Genomic DNA, 18,401 nt, shown 5'->3' with positions numbered 1-18,401 from the left:
TAATGTGTACATTTGAGGCTTGGCATTGATTAAGAAAAAGATCAAATGGATCTCAGGAGGAAATTCTTTTGAAAGCAGCACAGACAAACATGCATGTAGTGCATCAGCTGTAAATAACAAACAGAAACTTGCTTCATGCCACACCCAGCAAACACCCAAAGTACACAAATAGGAAGCTGAAAAACAGAACAATAATCATAGCATCATAAATTAGTGATGGAAAATAAAATAGTGATGTGCAATGAAAAAACAGAGAGCCTTGGATTTTTGATGAAAAATGGATGTTCCAAAGGTATAGGACTAAACTGAAAAAAGGCTAAAAAATAGCAAAATTGAAAACAAAAAGGATAACGTAAATGTAGTTCGTGCAAATGTGATTCTGTCCTGAAGCAATTAAAGATATTTGTTGCAAAATCAGCATTTCAAACCTTTCATATTGCTCTTTATTTGCTATCATTTTCTAAAATGAAAGTCGACTTTAAAAGCTAGGTTTGCTCAGAAGGTGGCGCTGTTGCCACTCAAGTCCATTCAAGTCAAGTCGAGTGGAATTTACTGTCGTGTCAGCTACACACAAGTATACGGTGGTAAGAGACATTGTTTCCCCAGGACCACCGTGCAGCCTAAGACACATGGGGGCTGTATGTTCACAATTACAGGGGTAAATTGCAGATTAAGTACACGAATGCAAACATGGGGGTTGGTCACGGACCACACATAGTGCACATGCCACGATAGGAGGGCAGACATACAGTATATACATGAATAGGGTGAATGGAATGATGTATGGGGACTTTCATGGAATATAAACTTTACTTAAAACCCCTGTTCTGGCAAGCTGCATTGTAGATCGTCCATCTTTCCAGCATCCCTCACCATAACCGTACCAGTACCCAGTCCGCCCAGTACACCCACCAGCATCCTGAAATATCAGGCGAAACATCAACACAAGCAGATGGCTTCCATATTAATGAAATGGGAGCAGTAACAGCTGTGGTCAGCAGAGGGCGCTCAGCTCAGAGCAGCGAGCTTCATGGGAGGAGGGCAGAGTGTGTGTCCCTGTGCCTGAGAGTGTGTATGTGAATGTGTGTGTGTCCCTGTGCCTGAGAGTGTGTATCTGAATGTGTGAGTGTGTGTGTGTCCCTGAGAGTGTGTATGTGAATGTGTGAGTGTGTGTGTGTCCCTGAGAGTGTGTATGTGAATGTGTCACTGTGCCTGACAGTGGTGTATGTGAATGTGTGTGTGTGTGTGTGTACGGGTTTGTATTTACCGCGTTGTGAGGGACAAATATCCCAACAAAGTGTCAAAACCTGTTACTTTTTAGCTTGTGGGAACATTTCTCAGCTCTACACAATATAATCTTCAATTTTATAAAAGTCTGTGAATGCAATCAAACAATGAAATTACCCAAAAGTCTTGTATTTTGTTTGGTTACTTATGGTTCAGGTTAGAGCTGGGTAAAAGATGCTGTTATCTTAGTTAGGATCAGGGATATGCCCAGAGAAACTACAGTGACAGTCCTGTGACTGTCAAAGGACAGTTTACATGCGTGTTACATGTGTCACAGTAACTGGACACAACTGTGATAATTTGTATGCTTTTGTGTCACCAGAGGGATAAATATCCCTGTTTGCATGTGTGTCGCTGTCTGTAAGTATATCACAGATGTGAGAGAAGTGCTTGTGCATATAGGCTGTAAACCCTCATGCTCATGCATTTTAGTCTCTGTAAGTGTTACGTTCCGGCTGCTGTCAGACGCAGCATAAACGCACTCAGACCCAGGATGGCTCGATTGTCAGGGGTAATTTATTAACAAAGAGCACAAACAGGAGAGAACATAACAGAAAAGGACAATGAGACACTGATGCAGAGCCGAAGCCGCCGTGGTGGCTGCCACAGGATCGATTCCTCTCCCCTTAGCCGGGAACCCACCTTATACACCCACCCCCAGGGGAACAGGTGCACCATGTTTAAATTAGACAGGGGGGAGAGAAACAAACAAGCGGCCAGCAGAGGCAGCAGCACAGAATGTGGCGCTCGTCACTAGAGGGAGTGAGAATCCACCTTTCCATTGTTTTCAGGGGTATATCTGTATTGCTGCAATGCCACTGTGACTGTATTGGGGGTCACATTGTAGCTGACAGTCTCAATTCTAAATTGTGTGGAGTGAAAAAGGAACTTAACAAGTCATACCTGTCAGGCACAAACAAACAGGTAAGTTGGTACTATAACATGTATATAGTTAATATACAGCGAGCATTAATACAATCAATACATGAACATACACACACACACATCAGGATTCCTAATGAAACAGAATGTATGTTTTTTTCTGGTAATTGGTAATCACCTACACTGCATCATTGCTGATCAGGTGATTTTTTTGCTCACAAAATTTGATCACAAAATTCTAGTTGTAATATTAACGTAATTTATTAAGATTTTATGTTATTTATGTTTACTAAGTTATCATATGTTTAATATGATTATATTATTTATCTTTACTCAGTTACCTCAGGACCGTTGTAGGTTCTGAGTTAATAAAATGTCTGCTGCCCCCTGCTGGCCAAAGCATCACTGCTGCGATATCAGGCTGCTGTGCTCAGTCACCAGAGAGCGCGTATTAAGTGTGTTACTCGGTTACGCTCTGGGCAGCGCTGAACCGGGACATTGATAGGATAGAATAGAACATAAGAAATTTACAAACGAGAGGAGGCCATTCGGCCCATCAAGCTCGTTTGGGGAGAACTTAACTAATAGCTCAGAGTTGTTAAAATCTTATCTAGCTCTGATTTAAAGGAACCTATGGTTTTAGCTTCCGCTACACTAGCAGGAAGACTATTCCATACTCTAACTACACGCTGTGTAAAGAAGTGCTTCCTCAAATTTGTTTTAAAATGTTCTCCCGCTAATTTCCACTTATGGCCACGAGTTCTGGTATTTAGACTAATATTGAAATAGTCATTTGGCTGAACAGCATCCAGACCCGTTAGAATCTTATAGATCTGAATCATATCCCCCCTTAGTCTCCTTTGCTCAAGGCTGAACAGATTCAGTTCCGCTAACCTCTCCTCATAAGACATTCCTCTAAGACCAGGAATCATTCTCATAGCTCTTCGTTGCACCTTTTCTAAGGCAGCAATGTCCTTCTTGAGGTATGGTGACCAAACCTGCACACAGTATTCTAGGTGGGGTCTTACCAAGGAATTATATAAGTGTAACATCACCTCCCTTGACTTAAACTCCACACATCTAGAGATATAACCCAACATTCTGTTGGCCTTTTTTATTGCTTCCCCACACTGGCGAGAGTGGGACATAGAAGCATCAACATACACACCGAGATCTTTCTCGTATTCAGCTACCTTTATTTCAGTGGAACCCATAAAATATCTGTACTTTATATTTCTGCTCCCTGCATGGATTACCTTACATTTATCTGTGTTAAATTTCATCTGCCAAGTATCAGCCCATTCGCTAATTAAATCCAGATCCTGTTGAAGCCTCTCTGCTGCTAGATCAGTATCTGCTACCCCGCCCACCTTGGTGTCGTCTGCAAATTTAACCAGTTTACTGTATGTATTTGTGTCAATATCATTAATGTAAATTAGGAACAATAGTGGTCCTAAAATTGAACCCTGCGGTACCCCACTATGAACAGAGGCCCACTGTGACATTGTGCCTCTAATAACTACTCGCTGCTTCCTGTCAGTTAGCCAGTTTTCGATCCAAGCTGCCACAGTTCCTAAAATCCCTGCAGCTTTAAGCTTTAGCAAGAGCCGTTTGTGGGGGCCTTCTGGAAATCTAGGAAGCCTTTATTGTCAGTGTACAGGTAGGAAATACAATATATAGACAGAAATATATAAAATATTCATATAGAGGGGAGGGGAAATGCTCCCCCTAGTCATCAGGCTTACATTTCATTACATTTTATTTTATTCACAATCAGAATTCACTCTATTGGTACAACTGCATGTACTATGATTTTGTTTTGGCAGTTTTGGTGCATCATTCACAGACAACACAGAACATAAGTCAGAGAAAAACAGAAATTTTGCATGGGTTTGGCAAGCTGAACAAACATTCATTTATTTTTGTCTGACATACGTCACACTTCAGACAGAGTAAAAATGGTTATACTGGTTAAAAAAGCAGAGATTTTACCTTTTTGCCACGGAGAAGCAGCGGCATGTGACACTCGGATAAGGTAAAAATGATTCCTCCAGCACACAGTGAGCTATCCCAGCATGCACAGGGACACGGAGGAGTTTTTATGAACCTGAAACCCTGGATAGAGGGGCTCAGTGAATGAGAAGGTGAATCTGTACAGGGGGGTCAGTCCATCAGAGGAGACTCTGTAGAAGGACAGAGCACCAGCCCCCCAGTCCAGATACACTCCTACTCTGCGGGAGCCTGAGGGCTCTTTGGGTATGTCAATGTATTTATTATTGTGCCAGACAGAGTAACTGTCAGGATCACAGAACAGACTCCATGACTTGTCATTGTCTCCAAGCTTACAGTCCCTCCCTCCTTTCCTCCCGATCCCTTTATAAGTCACTCCTATCCAGGCTCCATATCTTCCATCCCACTCAGCCTCCCAGTAACAGCGGTCAGTCAGACTCTCTCTGCACAGAACTTGGGGCCGGCGGTCAAATCTCTCTGGATGATCAGGATATGGCTGCTCCTCCCACACATGTGTCACCTTCCTGTTCCCCCCTGACAGAGACAGCTCTCTGTTTGCTGTGTTGGGGTCCAGCGTCAGCTGGCAGGAGTCTAGGCAGAAGGAAGAGCGATTAATCCCATCACGAAGCCCAGCATCTCCATCATTATCACTGTCACACCTCACACACTCACTAACACAGAACTCGCTCCAATACACACATTTTATTCCCAATATACTCATGTAGCCGCCCGAGTCTGCGGCGCTGAGACACGCTGGGGATCGAACTGCACTTTAGCCTGCGCTCTATTATTCTGAACGATACATAAAATATAAAACAGCACAGCGTCCCCTAACGAAGCAGGAATTCAAGTATGTGAAATAGCTCAGGAAATGTCGGACGCCGCACGACGCCGGCGGGAAGACGCGCTGAAATGCTGCGCGTGTTAAACTAATATGCTTAATTACAGGTAAATAAAATTAGAAACAAAATTCATTAAACATATTAACCATAAAATTATACCACTAAAAGTGAGTTTGTCTTTCCGCCTCAATATGAACTTCTTTCAAACCACTTTGGACACACACCTCTCTCCAGCAGCATGCGGACGCTGACGCATCTAGGCTGGTTCCCCGCAAGTCGCAACACTTCATCGGTCAAGCTGTGTACTGTGCACATGCGCATGTGTCCTATTTAAGTATTATTATTAGTAAATTATTATTCTGATATTCCCTGCACACGTACCACAGCAGTGATGTCTGTTTATGTCTCCCTACGTTTTACAAATTCAGATAAGTGAATATACAGTTCACAGGGTTGCCAACTTTAATCAACTGGCTGGCGTGAGTCTGCACACACATGCACACGCATTCATATGTATGTTACAGTTTTATTGGGGTGGCAGTATGGTGACGTTTTGTCAGGGGACATTGTCTTTACTTACAGTACAGATAGTATTAAAGTAGCATCTGATTTTTTTAAGAATGAGTGGCCAGAACTGTATATTTTCAGAGGCAAGAAAGAAAATATTCCGAACACTATGGTGTCCTGTGTACAGCGTCTTCAAAATTAAGTATAAGTTTTTTAAAAAGCAGTGTCGTGTACAAGGAAATTCTAACTTGAAATTCTTAATTGCCTACTTTCATAAGTAGCGTTATTTTTCAATGCAGTTCCATCCATCCATTTTGTGGCCCTTATCTAATCTAATATATAACATATAATCTATATATAATGTAGTACCTGCCCTGAAACACCTCCCCAGGGAGCCGTCCAGAGGGCATCCCAGGTAGACGTCTGAACCATCAGCTGGCTCCTTTCAATGCAGTGAAGCAGCGGCTCTACTTTGAGCCCGAACGTCTGAGCTCCTCAGCCTCTCTCTAAGGCTGAGCCCAGACACCCTACTGAGGAAACTCATTTCTGCTGCTGGTATCGCAATCTCATTTTTTCGGTCATTACCCAGAGCTCATGACCATAGGTGAGGGTAGGAACGTAGATCAACTGGTAAATTGAGAGCTTTGCCTTCCAGCTCAGTTCCCTCTTTGTCCAAATTGCCGCACCGTGAACAAAGACCCCCAAGATCAAAGTCAAAGTCAAAGTGAACTTCATTGTCATCTCCACCATATATAAGTATACAGAGAGACAAAATGGCGAAGCTCAGGGACCACAGTGTAACATAAACTTAGTCCAATATAGAAAACAAGACAAGACAATGTGCAAAGGACTTACAGGATAGTGCAACTGAGGAAGAGGAATAGTAATGTGCAATTTACAGTAATGTGCAATATTGGGTAATGCGCAATATTCTTAGAACTATATGAAATACATGATGTTTTAATCAGTAAGACCTGAATTCACCATCATGTACATTGTAACAGCGTGAGTTCACAGTGTAAAACAGTGTATGATAATAGTAGTGATAGCAGTAAGACCTGAATTCACCATCATGTACATTGTAACAGCGTGAGTTCACAGTGTAAAACAATGTATGATAATAGTAGTGATAACAGTAAGACCTGAATTCACCATCATGTACATTGTAACAGCGTGAGTTCACAGTGTAAAACAGTGTATGATAATAGTAGTGATAACAGTAAGACCTGAATTCACCATCATGTACATTGTAACAGCGTGAGTTCACAGTGTAAAACAGTGTATGATAATAGTAGTGATAACAGTAAGACGTTTAAAATTTCTAACAGCTGAAAATAGGAACAGAAGCAGAATAATGGAGCAGACAGAGAATAATGGGGATTCTTCTTATCGCCCCCATGTCAGAGTGACAAAGTGTTAAGTGCAGTGCAGCGCTTAAGGGTCAGTCTGTGGCTTTTAGTTGTGGGTTAAGGGGGGGTTGAGGCAGTGATGAGGCAGAATGAGGGATCCTGGTGGGGCAGCATGGTGTTGAGGAGCCTGACAGCCTGGGGGTAAAAACTGCCACGCAGCCTGGCAGACCCGGCTCTGATGCTGCAGTATCTTCTCTCAGATGGCTAGAGTGTGAGATGACCATGTGAGGGATGTGATGGGTCCTGCACAATGCTGCAGACCTTGTGGACACTGAGTTTGCAAAAAGTGGCTTGTAGGGAAGGGAGAGGCATCCCATAATATTCTCTGCTGTCTTCACTACTCTCTGCAGGCCCTTGTGGTCAGATTTGTTACTGCTGCCATAGCAGATGGTGATGCAGTTAGTCAGAACACTCCCGATGGTGCCTCTGTAGAACATGGTGAGGATGGGAGGGGGAAGGTTGGCTTCTTTCAGCCGCCTCAGGAAGTATAGTCTCTGCTGGGCTTTCTTCAATAAGGAGGTGGTGTTTTTTGTCCATGTAAGTTCCTCAGTTATGTCCACACTGAGGAACTTGGTGCTCCTTACAATCTCCACAGCAGTACCGTTGATACTGAGTAGGGTGTGGGCAGGACGTGTCCTTCTGAAGTCCACAGTTATCTCCTTTGCCTTGTCAACGCTGAGAGATACATTGTTGTCTCTGCACTGTGTGGACAGCCTTTCCACCTCTTCTCTGCAAGCCGATTCATCATCTCTGCTTATTAGTCCCACCACAGCCGTATCCTCCGCAAACTTGATGATGTGGTTGGTGTTATGCGTGGCTGTGCAGGCCTGGATCAGCAAGGTGAAGAGCAGAGGACTAAGCAGCCTTGCAGAGCTCCAGTGCTCAGCGTGATGGTGTTGGACGTGTTGCAGCCCATACGTACTGACTGGCGCCTCTCTGTCAGGAAATCCAAGATCCAGCTGCAGAGAGTGGTGTTCAAGCTTAACCCCCTCAGTTCCACAATCAGTTTTTGAGGGACATATTGAAGGTAGAGCTGAAGTCTATGAATAACATTCTGACATATGTGACTCTCTTATCCAAATGTGTCAGGTAAAGGTGACGGGCAGAGGCTATGGTGTCCTCAGTAGACCCGTTGGACCGGTATGCAGATCGGAGAGGGTCTAGAGAGGTAGGAAGGTTGGTCTTTATGTGTGACATGACCAGCCTTTCCAAGCACTTCATGATGATCGACATGAGTGCTACTGGGCAGTAGTCATTCAGGCTTGTCACTGATGGCTTCTTCAGTACTGGGATGATGGTGGTTGATGTGAAAATATCTGTGAGGACACCAGCCAGGTGGTCAGTGCATTCTCTCAGCACACGGCCAGGTATGTTGTCAGGTCCTGCAGCCTTGCGTGGGTTGACTCTGGATAGAGTACTTCTCGCATCAGCTGTGGACAGACAGAGTAGCTCGTCACTGGGGGGAGGCGTCGGCTCCTTCTTCTGTACATCAGAGTCAGCAAAAAAGTCGTTTAGCTCGTCTGGAAGGGAGACATCACCACCACTGATGTGTGCGTTGGGCTTGTAGATCGTGATTGGCTGAATGCCCTGCCATATGCGGCATGTGTCTTAGGTGCAATTAAAGTGTTCACTGATCCTCTGCGCATGTGCCTGATTGGCTATCCTCATAGCTCGGGACAGGTTGTCTCTGGGCGTCCTGAGGGCAGCCTTGTCTTTAGGTCTGAAAGCTGCATTTCTGATTCTTAGCTGTGTGCGCACTTCCCTCATCATCCAGGGCTTTTGGTCGGCTCTCATGATCATAAATCACAGAGTTTATATACTCCTCCAGGTTGATGGAATCACCATTTATAGCAGCCTCCTTAAAAATGTCCCAGTCAGTAGATTCAAAGCAGTCTTGGAGAGCTGAGAGGCACCAGCTGGCCACACTCTTACTGACTGGTGTGATGAACTTCAGCAGGGATTTATACGCAGGAACCATGAACACAGAGACATGGTCTGAGTAGCCGAGGTGAGGGCGGGGAAGGGCCTTGTAGGGACGTGATCTGAGTAGCCGAGGTGAGGGCGGGAAGGGCCTTGTAGGGACGTGGTCTGAGTAGCCGAGGTGAGGGCAGGGAAGGGCCTTGTAGGGACGTGGTCTGAGTAGGCGAGGTGAGGGCGGGAAGGGCCTTGTAGGGACGTGGTCTGAGTAGCCGAGGTGAGGGGGGGAAGGGCCTTGTAGGGACGTGGTCTGAGTAGCCGAGGTGAGGGGGGGAAGGGCCTTGTAGGGACGTGGTCTGAGTAGCCGAGGTGAGGGGGGGAAGGGCCTTGTAGGGACGTGGTCTGAGTAGCCGAGGTGAGGGCGGGAAGGGCCTTGTAGGGACGTGGTCTGAGTAGCCGAGGTGAGGGGGGGAAGGGCCTTGTAGGGACGTGGTCTGAGTAGCCGAGGTGAGGGGGGGAAGGGCCTTGTAGGGACGTGGTCTGAGTAGCCGAGGTGAGGGCGGGAAGGGCCTTGTAGGGACGTGGTCTGAGTAGCCGAGGTGAGGGCGGGAAGGGCCTTGTAGGGACGTGGTCTGAGTAGCCGAGGTGAGGGGGGGAAGGGCCTTGTAGGGACGTGGTCTGAGTAGCCGAGGTGAGGGCGGGAAGGGCCTTGTAGGGACGTGGTCTGAGTAGCCGAGGTGAGGGCGGGAAGGGCCTTGTAGGGACGTGGTCTGAGTAGCCGAGGTGAGGGGGGGAAGGGCCTTGTAGGGACGTGGTCTGAGTAGCCGAGGTGAGGGGGGGAAGGGCCTTGTAGGGATGTGGTCTGAGTAGCCGAGGTGAGGGCGGGAAGGGCCTTGTAGGGACGTGGTCTGAGTAGCCGAGGTGAGGGGGGGAAGGGCCTTGTAGGCCTCACAAACGTTTGTGTAAACATTGGAAGTTCACATGTTGGAAGAATTTGGGGAAAACTGGCTTCAGATTTGCCTGACTGAAGTCTCCAGCAATAATGAAAAAAGACTCTGGATTAGCTTAACGACCGAGTCGTAGGAATGGAACTTGGTGGTTAAGTGAGGAGTGTCTGTATAGAGGATGCTGCAGCAGGACTACAAAATTAGCAACTCACTGTGGAGGCAGCGATTGTACAACATTTTGCCCCCAGTTTTATTGAACATTGTTTGTCAAAACAAGATAAAATAAAATAATATAGTAATGCAATAATACGGTAATGTATGATGAAATTATTCATATACAGTAAAACCAGTCTAAGTTGACACTCGCGGGACCAGCTTAAAAGTGACGACTTAGAGAATTGACAACATACACCTAAGTCAACACTTTGGCGACTTATGTCTATCTCGCCGTTTTGCCGACTTATAAAGTCGACACTTTGGCGACTTATGTCTATCTCGCCGTTTTGTCGACTAGTAAATATAACTCGCCGTTTTGCCGACTTATAAAGTCGACACTTCGGCGACATGTCTATCTCGCCGTTCTGCCGACTAGTAAATATAACACCATACCTCTACTCATCACGGCCTCGGCATCCAGGGAGCGACTAGTGCGATAGGTGGGGATTCCCCGTTTCTACATTGCCGTGGTGACAAGCAGGCGGTGTGAAGCAGGCGGCGGGAATGCAGCGATTGGGGTGTCGACTTACAGGTAGGAAAATCCATTCATTTGTGTTGTTCGGGACTGGGATTTAGGTGACGACTAAGGGAATTTGGCGACTTACAAGCGGCGATTTACACAAGGAATTTTAAAGGAAACACCATTAGGAAAAATCGGGACTTTTGCTTGAGCGTCGACTTTGCACATTGACGAGTTACAAGCCGGCGACTTAGACCAGTTTTACTGTACTTTTATACTAGCCGACAGCGGAAGAAAAGAGAAGAAGAGAAAGGAAAAGGAAAGACAAAGAAAAAAGAATGAAGGAAAGAGAGGGAGAGGGCAAATACAGTTCAAAGTCATTTTCAACCCTTTTGGCCAGAATCAAAGCTAGAACTTTATATTGGATGCCAATTATCAACTAAAAGAAAGACTTTATTAGGTTTTAAAATGATATTGATTATGATTCGGCATAATGTGGCAGGAAGTACTGAGTTTATTATGCTCTCATTATACACTCAGTAAGAAAGGAGCAGCTTTTGAGTGAAAGTTTTATAAAATTCCGAGGTTAGACTGTCTGTTCCTGGCAATTTATTATTTTTTAAGCAATTTATTGCAGCAGACATCTCAGTTAGATCAATTGGGACGTCACAAAGTTCACGATCTGCATCATTTATTCGTGTGATGTTTGGGAAGGAATCAAAAATCATGGGTCAAGACTGCTGACATACAAATTATTAAAGAACCCAGTGCAGAAGTTGGCTATTTTCTTGATGTCATCTGCAACAATTCCATAAATCCTCACCCACATAATGCAGTTGCTCCTTCTAGCCTAAAGAAATAGGCTGAGTTCTGCTCACCTTGTTCAAGCCATTTTTGCCACAATCTAACAAAGGCTCCTTCTGCCTTATGTTTAATCATCCAATTTTTTCTGTATCAGTAAGACGATTGACTGGTTTGCAGGTTAAAGCAGTAATCTCATTTATAATTTAGTTTTCTTCATCTCTTCTGATTTGAGCCAAGTCACTACTAAACCTTCTGACAAATTTTGCTGCATAATGTTTTACAAGTTATTATTACAATATTTTTTCTGTATTGGGTCTGTTCCAGTGTAAGTCAATTATTTATTCTATATTTAAAATAGCTATTTTATTTCTCAAGATTGAACTGTTTAATTTCCAGTATGAAGATATTTCTATATCCAGTAGACGATGACAATATGGATATATGGATGCCAATGGCTTGGTGGTCAGAAAATGGTGAAGGTATAATGTTTGTTCAAATATTTCCTAATTCATTAGAAGTAGCCAAAAATCAGTTTGTGACTGATTTGAAAAGGTGTTATTGTTCCATGGTAAAGGTCTTTGAAGTGGATATGGGTCATTTTCCAAACATCTGCTCAGTCAAACTCCTGAATAAAGTCCTTCAGGTAAGAATTACCACTGGCTGAATAATGCTGAGACCATCTGCTAGACTACTGAAACGGTGTCTTCACAGGTCTTGGTAATAAATCAATCAAACAGCGGCAGCTCATCCAGAATGCTGCCAGCAGAGTCCTCACTAACACCAAGGAAGTAGAGCATATTACACTGGTCCTTAAATCACTGCACTGGCTTTCTGAGTGTCACAGGATTGATTTTAAAATATTATTAATTGTCTACAAGGCACTAAATGGCACTAATTTCCTTGAACGTTGTGAAGCATCCAGACCCCTGAAGTTAACTGTTTATTTGTTTTTTGGGCTTTTAGACTTTTTAAAATTGTCTTTTAAATTGACAATGAACGTGTTTGTAAGTCCCACACCAAAGTTCTGAAGTACTGAAAAAGTACCCCAGCTGCAATGGTACGTTTCGTACTGGAACTTCTGATACTGGTACTTCACCGGAAGTCAATGGAAAAGGGAAAGAACCAAAAGTACCGTACCTGGTGCAGTGGAAAAGCGCCCTGAATAAACTTGCCTTACTTTGCAGTTGGATTCAAAGTCTACTGAGATAAAAAGCTCATGTAAATGTGAAAGACCAGGAGGCAGCGGAAGAGAGAAAGAGATGCTCCCCTAGCAGTAGAAAATTAAACACAATAAAACAGACTCCACCTCATACAGGGAGAGAGAAGCGTGTGTGTAAACAGACTCACAGTGTAAGAATTCTGCTCTGGTCCTGGGCACTAATATCGGTAGGTTGGTGTCTTTGGTAACTAGAAGGAGACAGAGAGAAACAGGGATGTGAGTAAAAGGAATTTACTTGTGGGAGATGGACTTCACTCACTGTGGAGACACCAGCAGTAGGGTATTATCATTATGAGGGACAATAACAGGCATTTTAACAAACTGCAAATCATGGTAAGTTACACATAGTACAGATTTTTGGTTCCTATAATGTAGAAGAAACATGTTTCATGTGATCTGGGTTTTGCAGCCAGTAGAATGTGAAGCTCTTTCACCAGTTATCACAGAGATTTAACCTTATTGAAAACAAACTGACTTGGTCACACAAATGTGAGGCTGACTGTATTGCATACTCTCTCTGCATGGTCTACATCAGGGGTGGCCAGTCTTACCCGCAAAGGGCCAACGTCTATGCAGGTCTTTGGGATAACCTTTAGGTCAGCTGTTCAACCCCAGGTGTGAGGACTCTTCAGCCAATCAGTCCTCTAATTAGTAATCCGGCAAAAGCCCACAGACAGCAGCCCTTTCTGGATAAGATTGACCACCCCTGGTCTATAGTAACATGATCAGATTAGAAAATGTATTAACCTGCATGATGGATCTTTGCCATTTTCTTTCTGCAAACATTCTCCAGTTGATCTTTCAGTTCAGAAACCACCTTCCTCAAATTCCCAAAATCAGATCTTGGACTGACAGAGATTCTGGGTCCAAATCCAGCTTCACGGGTGACAGGAAGAGCCTGGCGCCTCTACAGACACACAGTTTGATTAAACAGATTCATCAATACAAATGTGTATTGCAATCTATTTATCAGGACCTTTAACATCTGACAAATGACAGACTAGCTGAAATACAAATGACAATATGCATCTGTTATGATCTGGCTCAAAACCGTAACAAAAAGGAAAAAAAAGAAAATCCAAGAGAAGACACTGGACCCAAGCTTACCAGATAATTAAAGAATTTAAAAAGAATAAAAGAAAAAGAATGCTACACAACATATATAACGCATGGTTGTCAGTAGTGTCAGTAAGGCAGGCATGCAATGTTCATGTAGTGTAGAATAAATACAGAAAATGAACCCCAAACGAGCTTGATGGGCCGAATGGCCTCCTCTCGTTTGTAAATTTCTTATGTTCTTATGTTCTTATGAAAATGAAATACAAAAATAAAACCATAACAAAAGTCAAACAAATGGCAACATGCAACAGGCGCCTGAGCACGAGCCCCATTTTCCCCAAAGCCTGGCCATTTTAAAAGGGAACAAATCAGCTACAGCCTTAACAAGCATCGGGTGTAACTGGCTCAGAGTCATGACAATGAAAATTGCCAACACTTGATGACCAATCCAAAACCCACACTCAAGGTCGTCACAGCATCCATTTGAATATTCTGGTTTTCTTATTGCCACAGTAGCTGTTCTGTTACCTGGAGGAAATGGATGTGATCCTCTGTGTGTGAAAGCTGCTCCAGCTCAGAGTGTCTCCTCTTTAGTTCATCGATCTCCTGCTTCAGTCTCTCCATGTCTCCTTCAGCCTGACTCACTGCAGCCTTCTCCTGATCTCTGATCAGCTTTGTCACCTCAGAGCGTCTTCTCCCAATGGAACAGATCATCTCAGTGAAGATCCTCTCGCTGTCCTCCACTGCTGACTGTGCTGATCTCTGTTGGTGACACAGGGAGCAGAGGACAGTAAATTACAATTGGCCCCTTTTGAGACTCCAGAGAGCCTCATCGTACAATAGAGATGTGAGCTGACAGGAGGTATATAAACAGCACAGGGCTGGGGTTTGGAGTGTCACCATGCTGGATGCCTCAGGTACTGAAACCCAGCCAGCACTGACTGGAAATGATCACTGTAAATCTGTATTATATTCAAAGTGATATTTTAAAAGATGTATTTGTTTATTTATTTTTCATATCCTTTGTAACCAGTTGCACAGTCAAAAGAGTGGTTCAGGATACATGTCACTGCATGTTGTAACTGTATGACTGTGCATGTGACAATTAAAGAATCGTGAATCGCTCATTAAGCTCATACACTGTCAGCTGCAGGGATTTGGCAGAGACTGGTGGCTGTGGGGCAGGTTGGTTTCCACCATTAGGTCTCAGTTTAATAGGCGACTTTCTTGGTGTTTATATGCACAACAAAAGTTGCATTTTTCTCAAATGGGCCTTTTATGGTATTTTTTAAATAAACAAGCTACTTCTGCTGCAGCACTTGGTTAAACTCTGTTATCTAGCAACTTCATCCCATTCAACCTCTGACCCAGAATAACCCACAGCAGCATTAATTTGATTAATCCCCACAAGTCTGTAAATCTGCAATCTGTTGAATCTGAAAGATTCAATATGATCACAAGCCAGCTGTTATCTTCTCCTCAGGTCCATACTCACTGTGATAGAGGCCACAGCCTCTCTCAGCTCCTGCAGCTCCTTCTTTCTCATCTGAATTCTCTGCCGAAATTCCCTCAGTGTTTTACCCATTTGTTTCTACAGATAGGAAACAAGATGACAAAACAAGTTTGTTTCATTAGCTGAGATCACATTCATTAATCATCCTGTCCAGGGTGGAGCCCAGCCTTGGGCCCTATGCTGCCTGGGAAAGGCTCCAGACACTCCCCCTGAGCCTGACCTGGGTTACTGGTTAGGAGATGGATGGATGGATGGATGGAAATCATAATAGGTAGGATACAATGACCATGTGAACACGTGACCATGGTCATACGAAGCTTCGTTCTGCACTCAAGCACGTGACTGCTTTGGAAATTGAACATGAGGCGCAAATCTCATTAGCGGTTTCAAACGTGTTATAGAGCACATATATCAGCACATATATCAGCACACACACTGCAGGATAAGTTTTGGAGCTATGGAACCAGAAAGGAAAGAGGTCGTTCTGAAGTTTGGCTGCACTTCAAACTTGTATCAACAAATAAGGTTTGTCGGTTGGTAAATTGGAATATATATGTGTGTGTGTGTGTGTGTGTGTGTGTGTGTGTGTGTGTGTGTGTAACAGCTGTTATTTGTGGATTGGCCTGGTCCAGGTGGAATGTTTGCAGTGCAGTCATCAGCTAACCTATAGTAAGAGCACCTGAACAATGTTGAGACATTTCTGTGCTAAGCATGAAAATGTCCAGAATGTTCTATCCACCAGTCAGTCTACAAGAAGTCCATCCATCACCATAACCGCTTAATTCCAACTGGGGTCACGGGGGGGGGGGGGACCAGAGCCTATCGCAGTCACCAGCCCAGGGCAGTCACCCACCCACACACACAGCCAGCCACACTCACAGGGCCAATTTAGACTCAGCATTCAATCTGCCCTGCAAGCTTTTCAACCATGGGAGGAAACCAGAGCCCCCAGCGGAAACCTACTCGAACAAGGGGAGAGCATGTCAACTGCACAAAGAAACAACCCAGGACCAAACCCAAGACCTTCCAGCTGTGAGGCAGCAGTGCTAACCACTGCACCTCTGCACAAGACAAAATCCAGTCATTTAAAATTAACTTTATATTTATATGAGTACTTCTGGCCTGACCTGTATCTCCGCCCTTCCTGCAGCAGCTGAGACTGTATCATGGCCTCTGTGTTCATCCATCAAACAGGGATAACAGATACACTGTTGGTCGGTACGGCAGTAGACCTCCAGGGGTTTGTCATGGTGGGAACAGACCTTGTCCTGCAGACGTCCAGTGGCGACAGTCAGCTTGTGCTTCTTAAAAGCTGGAGACTCACAGTGAGGCTGGAGGTGAGTTTCACAGTAAGAGGCCAGACACACCAGGCAGGACCTGACAGCTTTGTGTTTTCTCCCAGTACAGACGTCACACTCCACATCTCCAGGTCCAGCATAATGGTCAGCAGGAGTAGTTGTCTGTAATCCAGTCTTCTTCAGTTTCTCCACCATTTCAGCCAGTATGGTGTTTCTGCCCAGAACAGGTCTGGGTATGAAGGTCTGTCTGCACTGGGGGCAGCTGTAAACTCCAAGATAATCCTCCAGATTCCAGCAGCTCTTAATGCAGCTCATGCAGTAACTGTGTCCACAGGGAATAGTCACTGGATCCTTCAGTAGATCCAGACAGATTGGGCAGCTGAACTGGTTCTGATCCAGTAAGACACTGGCTTCTGCCATTTTACCACGAGCTCTGAAAGGATTCAGTTTCGTTTTCTCTCACAGTCGTCTGTGTGTGAGAGTGGGAGGAACTTCCTGCTTCTCAGGCTGCAGTAGGTGTGGTTCTGGACTGAGGCCAGACTGAGAAGAGCAGACTGGGCAAACAGTGGAGCTGGAGTTTATAACTAAAACAGTACAGTATGCAAACTATACACACAACAGTTATTTATTTAGCTTTTATGAGAATATCTGTTACTGACATTGTTTTTTTTGTAAAAAAAAAAAAAAAAAGCTATAATCCAACTCTTTGATTGTACAGTAGATAGAAATTAGGTAGAAGGTTTTAAGGGCAGTTATACTGAGAATGAATTTCTGTGTCTGTTTAGAAACATGTTTGGGATCATGTGGTTTCAGGTGAAACATGCAGGTATGTGCAATTATAGACAGACTGTGTCAGGATTAGACAGAACAAGCTTTGACGAGTGCTGTCAGATTTGTTTCTTACATTAGTCTATATATAATATTCATGAAAATAAAGGGTGTAGCACATAAATGCCATATTTAATTCTCTCAGTGTGTTTGTGCTGGGAGTGTATTTGCATTAGGAAGGAGAGTCAGGTGACCAGGTTCAGAGTGATAATTTTTCGCACACAAAATTTTTCTGGAATATAATAATGGAAATTTATCCTAGAAATTCATTGAACACTATTAAGTAAAAGTCTTACATTTAAGCCAAACGTTTCCGCCATCCTCAGGAACAGAAAGATAAAGTATCAAAAAAGTATCCAACAAAATCCAATAAGTGCTTATCCAGTACAGGGTTATGGGACACACACATCACAGGAAGCACAGGGCACAAGGCAGAGGGACACCCTGGACGGGATGCCAGTCCATCACAGGGCACAAGGCAGAGGGACACCCTGGATGGGATGCCAGTCCATCACAGGGCACAGGGCAGGGGGACACCCTGGATGGGATGCCAGTCCATCACAGGGCACAAGGCAGAGGGACACCCTGGACGGGATGCCAGTCCATCACAGGGCACAAGGCAGAGGGACACCCTGGATGGGATGCCAGTCCATCACAGGGCACAGGGCAGGGGACACCCTGGATGGGATGCCAGTCCATCACAGGGCACAGGGCAGGGGGACACCCTGGATGGGATGCCAGTCCATCACAGGGCACAAGGCAGAGGGACACCCTGGATGGGATGCCAGTCCATCACAGGGCACAAGGCAGAGGGACACCCTGGATGGGATGCCAGTCCATCACAGGGCACAGGGCAGGGGACACCCTGGATGGGATGCCAGTCCATCACAGGGCACAGGGCAGAGGGACACCCTGGATGGGATGCCAGTCCATCACAGGGCACAGGGCAGAGGGACACCCTGGATGGGATGCCAGTCCATCACAGGGCACAGGGCAGGGGGACACCCTGGATGGGATGCCAGTCCATCACAGGGCACAGGGCAGGGGGACACCCTGGATGGGATGCCAGTCCATCACAGGGCACAGGGCAGGGGGACACCCTGGATGGGATGCCAGTCCATCACAGGGCACAAGGCAGAGGGACACCCTGGATGGGATGCCAGTCCATCACAGGGCACAGGGCAGGGGACACCCTGGATGGGA

General features: G+C 44.9%; 1 protein-coding gene and 1 pseudogene across 1 annotated transcript; both read right to left on the bottom strand.

Moving 5' to 3' along the window:
- Positions 1-18,401, bottom strand: part of LOC111835269 (NACHT, LRR and PYD domains-containing protein 12-like) — a 202,143-nt pseudogene that overhangs the window by 93,612 nt on the left and 90,130 nt on the right.
- LOC111847107 (tripartite motif-containing protein 16-like) lies at positions 1,786-16,965 on the bottom strand. Its single transcript, XM_072710974.1, has 6 exons — positions 16,200-16,965; positions 15,055-15,150; positions 14,088-14,321; positions 13,248-13,407; positions 12,629-12,688; positions 1,786-4,770 (listed from the first exon to the last, which is right to left on the bottom strand). Exons 1-6 carry the CDS (start codon positions 16,788-16,790, stop codon positions 4,235-4,237), a joined length of 1,677 nt encoding a protein of 558 aa, XP_072567075.1. The 5' UTR covers positions 16,791-16,965; the 3' UTR covers positions 1,786-4,234.

The sequence above is a fragment of the Paramormyrops kingsleyae genome, chromosome 4 (assembly GCF_048594095.1).
Source record: "Paramormyrops kingsleyae isolate MSU_618 chromosome 4, PKINGS_0.4, whole genome shotgun sequence".
NCBI classification, from domain to species: domain Eukaryota; kingdom Metazoa; phylum Chordata; class Actinopteri; order Osteoglossiformes; family Mormyridae; genus Paramormyrops; species Paramormyrops kingsleyae.
Note: the sequence above shows the minus strand (reverse complement) of the source record. Positions and strands in the feature narration are given on the sequence as shown.

Bases quoted from the DNA above. Each gene is read 5' to 3' on its own strand.
- LOC111847107 (XM_072710974.1), bottom strand. From the start codon at position 16,790: ATGGCAGAAGCCAGTGTCTTACTGGATCAGAACCAGTTCAGCTGCCCA. The intron at 14,322-15,054 runs GTGAGTATGGAC...TGTCACCAACAG, and splicing joins AGGCTGTGGCCTCTATCACA to AGATCAGCACAGTCAGCAGT. The intron at 13,408-14,087 runs GTAACAGAACAG...GTGTGTCTGTAG, and splicing joins ATCACATCCATTTCCTCCAG to AGGCGCCAGGCTCTTCCTGT.